The sequence below is a fragment of the Panicum hallii genome, chromosome 3, assembly GCF_002211085.1.
Source record: "Panicum hallii strain FIL2 chromosome 3, PHallii_v3.1, whole genome shotgun sequence".
NCBI lineage: Eukaryota > Viridiplantae > Streptophyta > Magnoliopsida > Poales > Poaceae > Panicum > Panicum hallii.
In genome coordinates, this window is record NC_038044.1 from 43132874 (window position 1) to 43151251 (window position 18378).

The window sequence follows — 18378 nt, forward strand, 5'->3', positions numbered from 1 at the left end:
CCCCTCCGTGGGTGTGATTGGACTTGCTGAGTACGTTTGTACTCACCCCATTCTTACTTTGACAGTGGAAGACCCCGACTACGTCCCCGAAGACAACGAGTAGGGTTTCGTCCTGCACCCAGTCTTGCCTGTGGTTGAGACCACTGTTGGATTCCGCATGGCGCAAGACTCTGATGATCCTCTTTTCGTAGCTAGTGTAGTAGTGTGGGTTTTAGTTGTAATCCTCGCGATAGTGGCGCTTCACTGCCCATTACCGCGAAGAGTTGTACGGTGATGTTCCATCTGATGTAATAAAAGTGTTATCAGCCTCCTGGGACTGATAAAGCAACACTTTTAAGTCTTCCCTGATGGGGGGGACGCTTCAGCCTCCTCCTACCTCCCCGCCACTTAGCGGCGCCCAGCGCGGACGACATCCACGTCAACGCCAGAGGCCGGAGAGCCCTGTCGACATCCTGAACTTTGCTCGGACAGAGGCGCACGAAGGCATCCACGTGCACTCCTCAACGCCGGCTATAGTCTGCTTCCTCCTCCTCCAAAGGTAGTCTGCTTCCCCCTTCTCCTCCATTGCTTGGTAATTGCAGGTCTAGAAATGTTCAGAAAAGTTACAGTCTGAATACTGAAGCTGTTGCCTGCAAATGAGTTAATGAATCATGATTTGTTAGTTCCCCCTTCTCCTCCATTGCTTGGTAATCTTACATTCTGTTAATTGTTATTTTTTCTTCTTCCTAACATTTTAAAGAATACTGATTTGTTAGTTCTTTTGCATCTCTTTTACAGAAACTGAATCCAGTTTTTGCTCTCTGTGCGTTTCATGAAACTAAGTAAGAAATGAAAAAAACTCAGTACGAGCTGGAAAGGGATGAAAGGGTAAGGGAGGTCCAGGAAATTTTTGCGTCTCTGGGTATTCCAATACTAGCTCAGGATGTTAGAGATGTTTTGAAAAAGGAAAAGTGCATGGGGAAGACAATAGAGTCTGACAATGAATATGACCCATCCTCTGACATTGATAACCAATGTGACAGTGATGATGACTACGATGATGACCTAAAAAATGAGGATAATACTGAGGTGAGATGCATTACTAGGCCAATTAACAAGTATGTAGTTAGTCTTTTTCAATCATTTACTTCATTGTAGTCATTTAATGTACTTCGATAAGATGCATGTTTCTCTTGGCAGGTACGAGCGATGGTTCCAGGAACTCGCACTAAGAAGCAAAAGACGGCACAAATGGCGGCTGCAAACCAGCTGCCACCGTGCTCGCCTACCAAATTTACTAGGAAACAGGCAGCCAGGCCTACTCGAGGTCGTCCACCACCTAGGGATGCAAACCAGCTACCACCGTGCACGCCTACCAGATTGACTAGGCAACAGGCAGCCATGGCATTGCCTGCAGGCCGTCCACCACCTAGGGATGCAAACCAGCTGCCACCGTGCACGCCTACCAGATTGACTAGGCAACAGGCAGCCATGGCATCGCCTGGAGGCCGTCCACCACCTAAGGATGCAAACCAGCTACCACCGTGCACGCCTACCAGATTGACTAGGCAACAGGCAGCCATGGCATCGCCAGGAGGCCGTCCACCACCTAGGGAAAGATTGCGCTTGCCTGCTAAGACCGCTTCGAAAGCCGACCCTAAAACTAATCCCATTTCCAGTGCTTCTAGATTACCCAGCACCAGTCCAGCCATATCTACGCCTAGTGGAAACACTGAGCATAGTACTCCTACTCCTACACCCATCCTTGCCGTGTTTCCACAAGTTACTCCCACGACTAGTGTTAACCAATCAGTTCCTATAGAAATCTCACCAGGTGTATAGAGCTCTAGGCAAAGCAATGACATCAATGACGCAAATGACCAAGTTGATGCCGATTCAGAGGGTCATACAATTGAAGGAGAACCAGTTGGTGACTTTGTTCCTGGTAATCAATATGTGTTTCCAACCACTATTATCTACATTCAATATCTACATTTGTGGCTGCTATAATAACCCATTTTGCATGTTATTTGCCAATGCAGCGCCCCAAAAGGAAGTCCGCAAGAAAACCATAGGGCTTGGCTTAGAGAAGATGATAAAGAGAGGAAACAAGCTGCCTATCCAAGTGGCTAAAGGGAAGAAAAGACCTGATGTCCCACTTCAAGCAGCGAAGCTGGCATCAGAAACTGGTGTAGCTCTTAGAGACAAGCTGCCTATCTACACATCTTGGAAGCTTTATGAAAAAGATGGGGGGCCAGTAGAAGTACAAAAAGTGCTTGATAAAGTGGCGGTGAGACACCTAATTCACTTCAACTACTTTCTTTCATTACTAGCTCTACTCCCATGTAAGAAATTTTGTCAAATAAATGATTTGTGTGACTGCAGAATAGGTTGGATGTGGATGTTAAGAATGATGGACCAAGCAAATCTGCATGCACTGATATCATTAAGAAGGGAGTAAAGCAGCAGAGGTATCACCTAAAAAGGAAGTACTTCGACGAGTCCCTCACAATGGAACAGCTGTTGGCCAAAGAACCTCCACCTAAAATGAAGACAGAGGAGTGGATCGAGCTCGTAAAGTACTGGTGTGACCCAAAGAATCAGGTCCATGGCCTGCATCACTGCTTTTGTTAACATGCAATCAAACTATGCCTGTCAATTAGAAGTTTGTATTGCATTTGTGGTGCAGGAGAAATCTGCGAAGAATAAAGTAAACCGATCCAAGGTGCAGCTTCACCAAAAAACTGGTTCTAGGTCCTACATAGCCTATCGATACAGCCTGGTAATACTATTGCTTTCACTTTGGGGCACTTTTGGGGTGCTTTTCGGTTGTATGTTCAACATCTTTAAGCTCCTGTTATGTTGCAAAGGAAAATGTAGTTCATGGCTATTTGTAGTGTTTTTCCTCTACTGAATAGCTATTTGTAGTGTTTTTCCTTTTGGAATTTATTTGCACAGGGAAACTGAGAAAGATGGATGAAAAGGGCAAGGCTCTTTCTGATACTAAACATTTTGCTTCTTGTACTGTATGTGATTATTTTGTTCTGTATGCACACTGATTGCCTGGTTTTCGGCTGGATCCTTTTGTTACTATGCAATGCAAACTGAGATGTGTGCTTCAAAGTCATCCAAGGCTTTTACATGCTGCAGAGGCCTAAGTACAACAACAGCGATCCAGATGCTGTAGAGTTCTTTGGGGAATGTATGAAAAGTTCCAAAAATGGTCGCACTCCTCTTGCCAATGAAATATATGTAAGTTCCAAAATGATTTGATACATCTATTGTACTCAAGTACGTGCCTGGCCTTGTTATTAACTGCATTCTCTTTATGTAGGAACGGATGGTGGCAGAGAAGGATAGAGAGCCAGAAGAAGGAGAAGAAAAAAAATCTCCCACCAAGATTGTTGATGAAACTCTTAGCGAGATCAGCCGCTCATCCACATTTCTTCCTAACATTGGTGCCCCTCGACCATCAAAGAATGCTCAGTCCTCATCGACAGCAGCACAAGCACGCATCCGAGCTGAGTTTGAGGCAACCCTCCAAGCTGAAAGAGAGGAAGCTGCTAGGAAGCGGGAAGAGTTGCAGGCACAACTTCAAGCTCAGCAGGACGCACTTGAAGAAAACCAAAATTTGCTGCGGCAGACCCAAGAGGAAGTGAGGGGGATGACTAGCAGGTTTGAGGAGACTAATGCACTGCTGCGAGCTGTCCTGAGACTTCAGAAAGATTGAGGTATGACTGCAGTTTCTCAGGATGAGGCCTTTGTCTAAGCTTTTGCTACATTGCTTTAACTTAGTCTGTGCTTCGAACTTTGTGGTTGGAACATGTGTGGTTGAACCTGGAACTATGTGGTTGAACAAGTATGCTGCAAGTTTGTGGTTGGAACATGTGTATCCATGATGGCTTCAGTGAATTGTGTTGACCTGTGAATTCTGAATGATTTGAGAATTGTGGTGTCAATCCTGTGGATGATGGCTGATATATGTGTATTAATTATGCTTTTGTATGCTGTGATGAAAGACCAGTGGGGCGACGCCATCATGAATGGAATGCCAATTTGTGACGCCACAGACTCGTCTGCAAATGTGTGTAAATAGCATACGAACCAGTACAAAACATGACAAAATATAAGTGTCACATAATCTACAAAAACTATACATGACGACACTGCGATGTCACAAAAAACCATCGAAACTTGTTCTTCGTCTTAGCATTTGTGACGACTCGTACATAATGTGATGCGTTGACTAGCTAATATATGACAGAAGTACTCGTCATAAAAGGAAACAATATGTGACACTACAAACCCTCCGTCACAAAAGATACAGACATTTTGTGACCGTGGACCATAAAACCGTCACGAGGTACTTTATGTGACGGTCGTTTTGTGACGACACTGTGACGCTGGGATTTTGGTCATAACTTACTTTTTATGACCAATTGCGTACTTTACATGACAGATTCGGTTTGTCATAAAAGCTAAGATTTCTTGTAGTGAGGGTAGAAACGTCGCAGGTGTTGTATATTCCATGAATTGGGTACATCCTGACCGTTGGGGTGTTGTAGTCGATAAGATCCTGGTCTTGTAACCCTCTTGACGATGAACGGTCCCTCCCATCTGGAATTAAGCTTATGCGAACCTGACTCATCCTGAACGCGATGAAGGATGAGGTCGCCTATGCTAAACGACCGTACCTTAATGTTGCGATCATGATATCACTAGATCCCCTGTAGGTAATGGGCTGACTGAATGAGAGCAGAGCAGTGAGCCTCTTCGACAAAATCCAGCTCCAGCTGTCGTGCTTCGTCCGCCTCGCCTTCTTTATACATCTCGACCCTTGGGGATTTCCACATGATGTCCGCTGGGAGAATCGCCTCGGAGCCATAAACCAGAAAGAACGGAGTCTGCCCTGTGGCTTTGGATGGCTGAGTCCTGAGCCCCCAGATAACGTGTTGCAACTCGTGTATCCACTTCCCGCCCTTTTTGGTATTGGCGTCATAAAGTCTTTTCTTGAGACCGTCAATGATCAAGCCGTTTGCCCGCTTGACTTGCCCATTTGCCCTTGGGTGTGCCACCGAAACGTACTTGACCTTGATGGATGAATTTTCATAGAATTCCCAGAATTGGTTGGCCATGAAATTTGAACCCAAATCAGTGATAATAGTGTTGGGGAAGCTGAAACGATGCAAGATATCAGAGATGAAGTCGACCACCCTGTCTGGAGTAAGCTTGGCGATCGGTTTGAACTCGATCCACTTGGTAAACTTGTTGATAGCCACAAGGACATGAGTAAACCCCCCTGGCGCCATTGCAAAGGGCCCAATCATGTCAAGGCTCCAGTATGCAAACGGCCAGGAAGGTGGTATGGTAATAAGGTTGTGAGCCGGGACATGTGATTGCTTGCCGAAGAACTGACAATTCTGACATCGTCGCACCAGGTCCTCAGCGTCAGACACGGCGGTGGGCCACCAGAAACCGGCTCGATACGCTTTGCTGACTAGCGTGCGTGACGCTGCATGGTTACCGCATACTCCCTCGTGTATCTCTCGCAAAATGTCCTGGCCCTCCTCTGTTGTGACGCACTTCATAAGCATGCCAGACCGTGCACCACGTCGATACAGCCTGTCTACGACTAAGACGAAACCCTTGCTCCGTCGCATGACGCGGGCGGCAGCAGCGCTCTTGGGATCCATCCCTACCGGTAATACGAGATCTCGGATTAAGTCGATAAAGGGTCCTCTCCAATCCTCGCCAACCAGCATAACCTCTCGTTCTGGCTGTACAGAGCCAGTGCCGGTGGAGACCTGTGGTGAAGGGCTGATGGACGGTTGCTTCAACTCTTGTACGAATACCCCTGCTGGGACTTGTGCTCGGGTTGAACCCAGTTTAGACAAGGCATCAGCGGCGACATTGTGCTCCCGTAGCACATGATGAACTTCTAAGCCAGAGAATTTTTTCTCTAGTTTGCGGACCTCTTGTACATAGGCCTCCATGGTCTCCTTGTTGCAGTCCCACTCTTTGTTGACTTGCTGGACGACCAAAAGAGAATCACCGTAGACAAGTAGCCGCTTGATCCCTAGTGATATCGCCAAACGAAGCCCATGAAGCAAGGCTTCATACTCGGCTTCATTGTTGGATACCTCCCAGAGGATTTGGAGGACGTAGTTGAGTTGTTCGCCTCTTGGGGATATGAACAACACGCCAGCGCCACCGCCGTCGAGCCAATGTTCTGGCTTGTCGACTGGAATTGGAACTTGATTTTCCCTCCACACTGCCATAAAGTCGACTAGAGCTTGGGACTTGATCGCAGTGCGTGGCTTGAAGTTGATCGACAAAGCCCCTAGTTCCACAGCCCACTTTGAAATACGGCCCGTGGCGTCTTGATTGTGTAGGATATCCGCCAATGGGAAGTCTGTGATCACGGTGATCCGGTATTCTTCGAAGTAGTGGCGTAATTTCCGTGAAGTAATCAGTATGCCATAAAGAAGCTTCTGGACTGCCGGGTACCACACCTTAGATTCTGAGAGTACTTCACTGACGAAGTAAACAGGCCTCTGCACACCAAACGCATGGCCTTCCTCGGAGCGCTCCACAACAATGGCACTGCTGATAACATGGGTAGTTACCGCAATGTAAAGTAAAAGGGTCTCACCCGGCAATGGTGCTGTGAGGATCGGGGGCGACTGTAGATGCTGTTTGAGGTCTTGCAGGGCCCGCTCGGCTTCCTCTGTCGAGCGAAATTTATCTTGGCGCTTCAAGAGCTTGAAAAAAGGAAGTCCTCTCTCCCCGAGTCGGGAGATGAACCTGTTAAGGGCTGCCATGCACCCTGTAAGTTTTTGCACATCTTTGATTGTGGCAGGTGCCCCCATATCAGTGATGGCAGTGATCTTTTCCGGGTTGGCCTCGATGCCCCGGTTACTCACGATGAACCCGAGCAATTTACCCGAAGGAACACCGAAAATGCACTTGGTCGGGTTGAGCTTCCATCGGTATTTCCGTAGGCTGGCGAAAGTTTCCTCCTAATCCACGATCAGGCCCTCGGGACTTCTGGTCTTCACAACCACATCGTCCATGTAGGCTTCCACATTCCGGTGTAACTGATCAGCGAAGCACATCTAGATTGCGCGCTGATAGGTAGCGCCTGCATTTTTCAACCCGAAGGACATCGTCTTGTAGGCATAAGTCCCAAACGGGGTGATGAACGTGGTCGGTGATGAACGCGGTCTTGATTTGGTCTTCCTCCTTGAGAGCAATCTAATGGTACCCTGAATAACAATCAAGGAAATATAGCAGTAAGCAACCTGCGGTTGAGTCGACTACCTGATCGATGCGAGGGAGCCCAAAGTGATCCTTCGGGCAATGCTTGTTGAGATTGGTATAATCGACACACATTCTCCATTCTTTATTCTTTTTCAATACAAGAACAGGGTTAGCTACCCACTCTGGGTGGATTACTTCTTTAATGAATCCAGCCGTGAGGAGTTTAGCTATTTCCCCTTTGATAGCCTCCCGTTTATCAGGGGCAAAACGATGAAGTCGTTGCTTCTTTGGTACAGCTTGTGGATACACATTAAGACTATGCTCGATCAGCTACTTGGGCACCCCTAGCATATCTGATGCTTTCCATGCGAATATGTCTCGGTTAGCCCGCAGGAAACTGATGAGCGCGAGTTCCTATTTGTCACCCAAGCCCGCGCTGATGATGGCTGTCTTGGATGAGTCGCCTTCTTGGAGCTGGATTGACTTGAGAGCCACATCGTCTGTCGACTTGACGCCTGATTGGCTCGCCTTCTTCGTCGGGATATCCAGCTCGGCTTGAGAAAGTTGCTGTGCGGCCGCGAGTACTTCTCCGGAAGCATCTGGCACGCGGGAAGTCGATGCATAGTGGATGGCCTCTTGGTTGCAATCATAGGACTTCTTCAAGTCGCCTTGGAGCGTGAGCACGCCGCTGCGTCCTGGCATCTTGAGAAGCAAGTAGACGTAATGCGGCACCGCCATGAACTTAGCGGGTGCACGGCATTGCCAGGGACAATACCGTAAAAAGGAGCCTTGCTCGAAGCAAGCATGTTGGTCAGGTCCAGACCCATATTCTTCAGCGTACTAGCGAAGATAAGATTAAGTCCGCTCCCGCCATCGATGAGAACCCGAGTGAGCTTAACTTCTGCGACCACGGGATCCAGCACCAGTGGAAACTTCCCAGGCTCGGAAAAGCTGGTCTACTGGTCAGTACGGGAAAATGATATAGGGACCTCCGACCATCGGAGTGGTCGTGGTACCGCCGGCTCGATGGATAGAATTTCCCGTAGCAGCAACTTCTGTTCTAGCTTGGAACAGAAATCTTCGTCACCACCAAAGATAACCTTGATGGTCTTGGAGGCATCCTGGAACTTGGCTGTCTCAAATTTATCTTCTTGGTCCTTGTCTTCGGGCTCTTTGCCCATCGACTTGTTCTTCTTGCTGTTTCCAGGGGAGCCAAAGGTGTGCTTGAGCTGAAAGCAGTTGATCGCTGTGTGTTTGGAGTTGATGCACCATGGGCACTTCTTCTGTAGGAGTTTTTCAAACTGCTCCTGCGTGGTCGACTTCTTGCACCACGGAGGATGTTCCACAGCCGTGACAAGATCGTCTGGCTTGCGTTTTCGGGAAGAGCCCGAAAAGTCCCGCTGGCCTTTGTCGGCCCGGTTGTCATTGTTGCGCTTCTGGTTGAGGTCGGGGCATCTTGGAAACCTCTCGCGCATCTTTTCTTCTTGTTCGGACCAGTCGTGCATCATGTCACGTAGTCCTGCAACCATCTTCGGCCTGTTACGCCCAAAATCACGATATATACCTGGGTCCGTTAGGCCGTTGTAGAAGCAGTCGATGATGTCCTCCTCCGTGATGTTGGCAATGGTGGCCCGCACATCGAAGAAACGGAGGAGTTCGTTACACTCCTGCTTGCACTGGGCGAGGTCGTGCCGGGTTCCTGCACGGGTTATCGCCCCCTGGAAGTTGTCGATGAAAACCTTCTTGAGGCCCTCCCAGGAGTCGATGGAGTCGTTGGGGAGTCTTTCCAGCCAGGTCAGCGGTGCAGGCTCTAAAGCCATCGGAAAGTAGATGACTTTGGTAGTGTCGGAGCCGCCGACCACCTCAATGGTAGTGGAGTAACAGCGGAGCCATTGTTGGGGGGCCTGCTTACCATCATATTTGGTGATGCCGATCGGCTTGAAACCCTTCGGGTACTTGTAGCTGTTGAATCTCCTAGTGAACGCAGGAAAACGATCATTGCAGTCAGCATCGTCCCGCTCAGCTACCTCGCGTTCCCATTGCCTCGAGTCGATGACTGGTCGGACGTCGCGCCCCTCATTGATCTTCTGGCGAAGGTCCGGTTGTTGACGTGGGCGGTTGGGCTGCCTCAGGTTGTTCGCCGGAGGTGGCTGCCGCCTCCCTCCGGTGACCTGACTCCCACCCGCACTGTGACAGTTCATGTGTTTGTAAACTAGGCATATAATTTGTTAGTGTGAAATATGTATTGTTTATATAAAGCTTATGTGAGTTTATGTGAAGCTTTTGAAAAATTTAAAGTGCAAGCAAAAAGGGTATTTTTGTAATTACAGAAAAACCTAGGGTTGTTTTTGCAAAATGTGATTGGATTAGGGTAATTTCAAAATAAGTGAAATGTGATTTTGGTAAACATGTTTTTCTTATATTATCCCTTGTAAAAATATATGTTTATTTGAAAGTTGCAATTGAAATGTGTGTGTTGAAGTGTGTAAAAAAAATTTTGGGTAAAGTGGTAAAAATAAGGGTATTTATGCAATTTTATAAAAGTACAAGTCCTTTTATGCAAATGTTTGATTTACAAAAGTAATTTCCAAAGTTACTCAGGGCTAAAGTGTAAAAGTGCAAGTCATCATGACATGTCTATCCAATCATTATGACGATTCTATCCCGTCATCATGACATGTCATAAATGCTTGCATTTAAATCCTGAATTTTATAAAATTACGTTCTTTAGGACAAAAGCAATTCAAATCCGACTTTTATTCAAAACTTCATGTGTAAAAATATAAATTTTGAGTTTTTGAATTTGAGCCTTAAAGCAATGTTGAAGAGTTTGAAAAACTCTCCAACTTTCTTTTTGGGCATTTCTCCATTAGGGTTTTAAATCAACGGGAAATTTTGTTTTACAGTTAGGCCCCTGCAGTTTTCTGTATTTGCATTTAAGTCCTTGAGAAAGTCCATCTGTTCTTCTCCTCTTCTCTTCCTTATCCTGACGCTTCCCTTCTGTTCTTTTATCTCCACCGGCGGCACATGTTCTGGTTCCATCCTATCCCCACTGTTTTCTCTCTCTCTCTCTCTCTCCGTTTACTTCCACACGCAGCAGGCAGAGCAAGCGAGCCGGCGGCTTGGGCAGACGGAGGCCGGCGCGAGGCCTGAGGCCGTGGGCAGGCTCGGGCGGCCTAGGCGCGGGCGTGTGCGGCGAGGCCGGGTCCTGGCGGCGCACGCGCGGGCATCGCGGGAGATGGGCCCAAGAGCAAGCGGGGCGGGAGCAGTAAGCAGCGGCCCGGGGGCGCGCGCGTGCGGGCGCACGCGCGGCAGGCGCGCGAGGCGCGGGCATCCGGGCGAGCGCTCGGGCGCAGGGAGTGGCGGGCCCAGGCGAGGTGCTGCGGGCGGCGCGCAGCGGGCGCCAGCGCAAGGAGCGGGGGTGAGCGCGGCCCAGGCACGCGCGGGCGTCGGGGCAGGTGGAGGCGGCGGCTCGGCGCTGCGCTAGGCGGGCTCGGGTGGCGCGCGAGCGCGCGCGGCAGCAGGCGCTGGTGGCGGCAGTGCGCGGGGCGCTGAGGCGAGCGAGATGGCCCAGCGAGCGGCGGCTCGGCGCAGCACAGGAGGCACTGGTGACGCGGCGTGGAGGTGCATAGGCGTGGAGACGCACGGGAGCGAGCCGGCGCAGGCGGTTGCGGCGCGTGGGGTGGAAGTGAAGCGGAGCGGCTCGGATGGCGAGGGCCAGTAGCGCGGGCGCTGGAGGCGCGGTTGGCGCGCGCGCGAATGGTTCGGCCGGGGCAGGAGTACGCCCAAATGGCGTGAACACGCGTATGCGAGCGTGGGAGTGATGCGGCAAGGCCGAGCGAACACGGGTTCGGCAGCTGGAAGCGGAGGAGCAGCTGCACAGCGTGCAGGGCGACGATGTGCAGGAAGGTCGCGCGCGATGCGAGAGGAGTTGTAATGCGGCGGCTGCAGGCGGAACCGCCCAGGAAGCAGTGGAGTCGCGCGTAAAAGACGTCGAAAGCCGTTAAGGAGAAAGCAGTGGACGAGATCAGGCGGCACTATGAACTTTTCGTGGAGGGTTTGGAGGTGGTCAGGTGCGAGCAGACCATGGCCCTCGCGGAGGCAGAGAGGGCGAGTGTGGCGCGGTGAGGCGAAAGCGAAGGTCCGGACGGATTTGGACTAGCACGTCCGCGGATACGAGCGAGAGTGCTCTACCGGTGACCGGCTCGACTCGATTCAGCAAGCGCGTGCGAGACAACAGGCCATCTTCCACCCATGGCAACCATCCCCGACAAACTCCTTCGTCATCCACGAAATCTCGTCACCGTCGAGCTCACCTTATCGTCAATCCTGTTCACCGCGGGAATTTACTTTCCGCGTGTTCCCCTTCATAACCAAGGCTACCCAAGGTTTGCCCTGTTTTGCTAGATCTTTTTAATGCCGGCGATTCATTTGCCGAAATATCGCCGTTAACTCCCTATTATTTGTTTTCCCGGACAAGGGACTTGATTGCTACGTTTTAGATAGTTCTAGGGTGTTTTCTGTAAAATTTCCATAACTTTCTTTATTTCAAATCGATGAACTTCTACATTTCATGGATTTTCATAAGAAGTTCATAAAAGTGTAAAATCAGTCTTGTTTGAAACCCTAAGTCAAACTCTACAATTTTTATGTTATGATCTTGAGTTGAGGTCTTTGATGTGTGGTCTAGGTCAAATGCTAGGGAATGAATATTTTGTTGTGCTCTATATTGTATGCTTGTGTTATAACTGAAAAGTAAGCCATAGAATATAGATCTTAAATAGAAATATGTGATGTTTCGTTAAACCTTTCATATGAGTGCTCATAACCCTGCCATCAAGATATTGTCCCCGTCCCGATTGCTGTTTCTTTAAGTTCCTTGTCGTATAAGGATCCCCGTTAGTTCTTGTGTGTCTACTGCTTAGCCAAAACATCTCTGCGGCTATGCTTCAGCGTTGGCTATCAATTCAGCCGCTAAGCATCCACTTTCCTTGAGTCTAGGATGTTTCTGTGTAACAGCTGTCAGTCGATACTTCTATCGTCGACCGATTAGCTGATATAGTTGTTACCTTTCTAGTATCGGCTACTGCCGATACAATTCTTTTGTTCTGTTCTATATCGACTGCACAGAGTCGATGTATCAGAGACACACACAATCTTAGGGTTCTTGCTATCGGCCGATCAATCTTAGTTTTCCTATCTCCATTCCACACATCTCTATGAGCCGATTTATCGACTAAGAGATCGTCTATCTATATCTATCAGTCATGTATCCTCAATCACACTCCCATCGACTGTACGTCACTCAATAGTTGTGCTGACGCACTCGAGTCGATATAACCACACTTAGTTACCTAAAATAACACTTAAGCACATCTCAGTTAAGACACAACTGCTTTAGGAATCCTCCCTCTGCTGAAGTAATCGATGTTTTCATCGATCAATCAGGAAACTGGTGCACCTATCAATCGGCTACACAAACCAAAGTACACAACCCTAGATCAATAAGATCGCGCATTAGACACACCTCTGTTAGGCACGACCTAAGCACATCAATCAGCTAAACCCCCGTTGTTTCCAATCGGCTCTGTTGTAATCTTCAACGAGCAGCCGATTCTAGTTAGTTGTCCCCCTAAAGCTCTATCTAAGTTTAGTTTCAGATCTTTTTGATTGTTAGGTGAATAGTGTGTTATATGAATGTTGAATTGCAACTTTGTTGTGAAGTAAAATAGTTTTGTGTGCACACTTTGAATGTGATGTCGCATTGCATGTAGATGCGACTACTTCAGCAACGGTACCTGCGAGATCTCCTTGGAGTCTGCGGAGGATGTTTCTGAAGACCAAGTGGATGTCACCAAGGAATTAACTGAAGCCCCGAACCAAAGTTCGGAAGATATTGATATTTCTGACTTCAGTCCCACCAGTAAAGGCAAGCCCCGGACATAACCTACTATTTTAATTATACTGCAATCTATATCTACTTACATATTCTTTGCATTAAGTTCTTAGGAATTGCTTGAAACCCTAGTTGCATTCTCCTAGGAACCAATGTGATGAATACTAGTACTTGAGTCCGACTAGCTGCAATGCTAATAGGGCCGGTAGAAGTCGGGTGATTTCCTGTCACTCGCGCGATATAGGAGTTGTAATGATTACATTCCTGTTATCACTATAAGGATGCCGGACGGGAGTTTTGTGAGGTATCATGGTTGAGGTGATACCCCGTCTGTGTTGTTGAATTGGATAAGGCCGCGGGGTGTGTTAGCGGTGGTTAAGCATTTGAAAGTACTAACCACATGCCGCGAAATATGGTAAGCGGTAAGCCTAGTAACCAATCAGCCCGAGGAGTGGACATACCTCCCACCACTCGATTGCTTCTTCTGGTTACTTATGTTCGACTGAGGAAATACGTGTTGCAAGGGCAACCAGGAATACGGGTTTTGTAGTCGCGCTACAGACGTATGTCCTGCACGAGTGATGTGCGTATGTTCCTGCAGTCGCTTGTGGTGGACCTGTCCACGAGTCGGAATGAAAGGCAAACGGTTGCTTCGGAACTATCGTTGGATGTTCCAAGCGTGTGAGTTAGGTTTACCTTGCAAGGTTAAATTCGATTCGGATCGTCCGCCTCTCACGATGTTTGAGACTACTTAATCCCTTTATCACACAGAGTAACAAGAGCAACTATATGATAAGCAATACTGATGGATGAGATAAAGAGCTCTACCTTGCTTGCTTAGTTATAAGTGCTTATCTAGAATGGATAATCACATAGAACTTGAAAGCTAAAAGTTGAAAATAAGGATCTACTCTTAGTTGCTTTTCAGCTGAAACTAAACCCAGAACTTTTACAAACCTTCATAAGTCTAGTTATGGGCTAAAGTATACCCAATTCCGGGTAAGCCTTGCTGAGTATTAGTATACTCAGCCTTGCTAGCTTTATGTTTTTCAGGTAAAGCCTTTGAAGACCCTACTCTTTCCTTGTCATGGCCCTGTGCTTTTCCAGAAGATTGGTCCGAGGAATGGGATCCGTCCCCGACCAATACTGATGATCTCGAGTGATGTCGTGTCTGGGCTTAGCATGACATCCGTCTTATCGACGAGTTGTAATCATCGTGTATGTTTTTCCGCTGCTAAAGATCATAGCTTAAACAGTTGTATTGTTTTCTCTAAGTTTGAAACTTTGTACTACTTTTATAAACTCTTGTAATGTAATTCCCTGTTACGTAAAATGTGATGGTGATTGTATCTCTGGACTCACCTTCGTGTGAGGTAACCTTATTTGATCCTGTGTATCGGTGGTTTATCGGGACGTTACCCGACAGGCCAAGGGATTATACCGTTTGAAGCACGTTGGAGCCCTCGGAAGTGGACTCGCGTACTTGAGCCGGTATAATTCAGGTTGGTTCTGCCACAGCTGGTATCAGAGCTATAAGGTTACCCTGGAGATACATTTTACCTTAAAAATGTTTTCAGTATAAAATTTTGATCAATAGAGTATTTGGCAAAACTACGTTGGATTCGTTAAGGATTATGCTTAGTACGTAAAGCCCTAGAGTAATGTTTATGAGGGAAATAGAGGTGGCTATATATATGTATAATCCTAACTACCAGCATTACTTTTCTGTTAAAACTTAAATTCATGCACAACTCAACCTTACATTCTGTAACGACACCTTCGACGATGAGGTAAGAAGGTAAGGATCCTCAGCCAACTGAGGGAGCTTGGCCTTCCTGTCGGTGATGCGAACCGAACGCTGTTTCTCAAGCAGTGGCCTACTTGAGATGCTGCCAATGTACCAACTTCGGTTGACTACATTGGGAGTATATGGTTCGGCGCAGGGTATGGCGATCGCAGATCATACCCCCGCATTTTGCGGTACCCCCCGTGAATACGTTGTTTCGATAACGTATGCTAACGTTGTCTGTACGGCGGTAATTGTACAGATGCTGTTTCTATAGTGGACAGTAATGTTTGGGGACGCTTTCATGACATGCTGGCATGAAAGGTTCAATATATACATCTTGTGGTTTTCTGCAGGTACACTAACCACGATTCCGAAACTAGGACGGATAGGGTTTATCGCCTAGTTAATAGTGAGAGACGTATTTATATTATGCCACCGTACTTAACCACGTAAGACCAAGGTTACTTGGCAGTTATTTTTGTTTGTGAGGACGTGTAGAACGTGTATACATCATGATATCTTGGATTGACCTGATTGCTTTGTTTGATACGTTGATGTACTGAAATATGTTGCTTGTATTTGAATGCCTGTTTTGACTTTGTGTTGTAGGAGTTAATGTAATCTGTTAGGCTATCTTAGAGTTAAGAAAGTCTTTTATGAATCAAGTGGATTGGGTTATCTTTGAACCCTATCACCGATCTTAGCTGGACAGCCAAATCAAATCCTTGACCTTGCTTTAAATTCGTTTCGACAGAACCATTGAATTTCTCCTTTGATGGTTAAACCTTGATGAGTATCATCAAACTCTCCAATCCATCATCCAGTGATCTATCTACCCTCTCTTGATGTTGTACCTTATATCGTTGGCTATTCTGGTTACAACATCCGAAAATTTGTACCCTCAATTTTTGCTCAGATGATTTTGGATAAATTAAAAAGATGTATGACCATAACTACTTTTAGATACAAAACTTCCGGTAAAAGTCATGCATCATAGCATATATCATCTTTGGTCAGTGCATGGTATTGCATCGTCATCAAAAATCCGTAGACTGACTAACGGGTGTGTGTTCAGTACAACTTTAGGTTGTCTTCGGTCCCTAAGTCTATCTTGTTGCTGTTGGCACTACAAGGTTGCTATTCCTCTTTTGTGGTGGTGTTTAATCACATGACCATGATGCCGTGTCGGAACCTAAGGCCTCATGTGCACTGCAGTCACATGATTGAGCCATTAGGAGCGCACTGGTGACTAGGTGCATGTGACGTAACAACACTGCAATCTCTTCTTATGCAACCTTACTAGTGTCCTAACTTCTAATCCTTGTCTAAGGATATAGAGCTACCCAGGTGTTCGTTACGAGAGAACGGCTGTAGAGTGCGACTCATATGCATCATTAACTCATAAGGGTATGCATCATACTTCATGCATTTCATATGTGCATGCATTGCAAGTATCATCATCCTTGCATCATGGTGTCTGCATCATTTGGTCAGCATCATGATAATTGCCTTGTGGCATATGCACCATTTCAGTCGTACATGGAATCCTCCATTCTCGTGTTGCACCATTATTGTAATCATAAAACTCAAACAATGCATCACGATCATGGATGGAGCATTTTGTCATTATTCCTTGATTGCATCGGTCTCAATAGGCATGTTTTGCAATAACATCATCTAAAATTATTTAAGTAATAAACTCTGAGCAAGAATATTTCAAACATCACTTTGTCAATCCCTTGTACTATCCTTACTTATTGTCCATGAGTTTTGTGATGAATGTCATCGACATTTATCGTCCTTATGTATAATCTCTTATCTTGTTAAACTCATCTATGTACCATCTCTTCATGTTTTCGTTATACTCATCTCATCATACTCTCGTCATCAACCTCAATCTTCTCTGGTATGTTTGTTTCCTGTTACTTTCGATGAGTGAAATGTTTCTCTTCCCTTAAGAGTCTTTCGTCCGAATCTCGGGACGAGATTCTTTTTAGGGGGGAGGGCTGTGACAGTTCATGTGTTTGTAAACTAGGCATATAATTTGTTAGTGTGAAATATGTATTGTTTATATAAAGCTTATGTGAGTTTATGTGAAGCTTTTGAAAAATTTAAAGTGCAAGCAAAAAGGGTATTTTTGTAATTACAGAAAAACCTAGGGTTGTTTTTGCAAAATGTGATTGGATTAGGGTAATTTCAAAATAAGTGAAATGTGATTTTGGTAAACATGTTTTTCTTATATTATCCCTTGTAAAAATATATGTTTATTTGAAAGTTGCAATTGAAATGTGTGTGTTGAAGTGTGTAAAAAAAATTTTGGGTAAAGTGGTAAAAATAAGGGTATTTATGCAATTTTATAAAAGTACAAGTCCTTTTATGCAAATGTTTGATTTACAAAAGTAATTTCCAAAGTTACTCAGGGCTAAAGTGTAAAAGTGCAAGTCATCATGACATGTCTATCCAATCATTATGACGATTCTATCCCGTCATCATGACATGTCATAAATGCTTGCATTTAAATCCTGAATTTTATAAAATTACGTTCTTTAGGACAAAAGCAATTCAAATCCGACTTTTATTCAAAACTTCATGTGTAAAAATATAAATTTTGAGTTTTTGAATTTGAGCCTTAAAGCAATGTTGAAGAGTTTGAAAAACTCTCCAACTTTCTTTTTGGGCATTTCTCCATTAGGGTTTTAAATCAACGGGAAATTTTGTTTTACAGTTAGGCCCCTGCAGTTTTCTGTATTTGCATTTAAGTCCTTGAGAAAGTCCATCTGTTCTTCTCCTCTTCTCTTCCTTATCCTGACGCTTCCCTTCTGTTCTTTTATCTCCACCGGCGGCACATGTTCTGGTTCCATCCTATCCCCACTGTTTTCTCTCTCTCTCTCTCTCTCCGTTTACTTCCACACGCAGCAGGCAGAGCAAGCGAGCCGGCGGCTTGGGCAGACGGAGGCCGGCGCGAGGCCTGAGGCCGTGGGCAGGCTCGGGCGGCCTAGGCGCGGGCGTGTGCGGCGAGGCCGGGTCCTGGCGGCGCACGCGCGGGCATCGCGGGAGATGGGCCCAAGAGCAAGCGGGGCGGGAGCAGTAAGCAGCGGCCCGGGGGCGCGCGCGTGCGGGCGCACGCGCGGCAGGCGCGCGAGGCGCGGGCATCCGGGCGAGCGCTCGGGCGCAGGGAGTGGCGGGCCCAGGCGAGGTGCTGCGGGCGGCGCGCAGCGGGCGCCAGCGCAAGGAGCGGGGGTGAGCGCGGCCCAGGCACGCGCGGGCGTCGGGGCAGGTGGAGGCGGCGGCTCGGCGCTGCGCTAGGCGGGCTCGGGTGGCGCGCGAGCGCGCGCGGCAGCAGGCGCTGGTGGCGGCAGTGCGCGGGGCGCTGAGGCGAGCGAGATGGCCCAGCGAGCGGCGGCTCGGCGCAGCACAGGAGGCACTGGTGACGCGGCGTGGAGGTGCATAGGCG

The 18378-nt window shown here is 47.3% G+C and overlaps 1 protein-coding gene across 1 annotated transcript; it reads left to right on the forward strand.

Moving 5' to 3' along the window:
• Positions 1-954: 954 nt before the first annotated feature.
• Positions 955-3709, forward strand: LOC112885436 (muscle M-line assembly protein unc-89-like). The gene is made up of 7 exons (XM_025951057.1): positions 955-1068; positions 1180-1306; positions 2022-2269; positions 2365-2583; positions 2669-2761; positions 3130-3231; positions 3314-3709. The coding sequence occupies exons 1-7, from the start codon at positions 955-957 to the stop codon at positions 3707-3709; spliced, it is 1299 nt and encodes a 432-aa protein (XP_025806842.1).
• The last annotated feature ends 14669 nt before the right edge of the window (positions 3710-18378 follow it).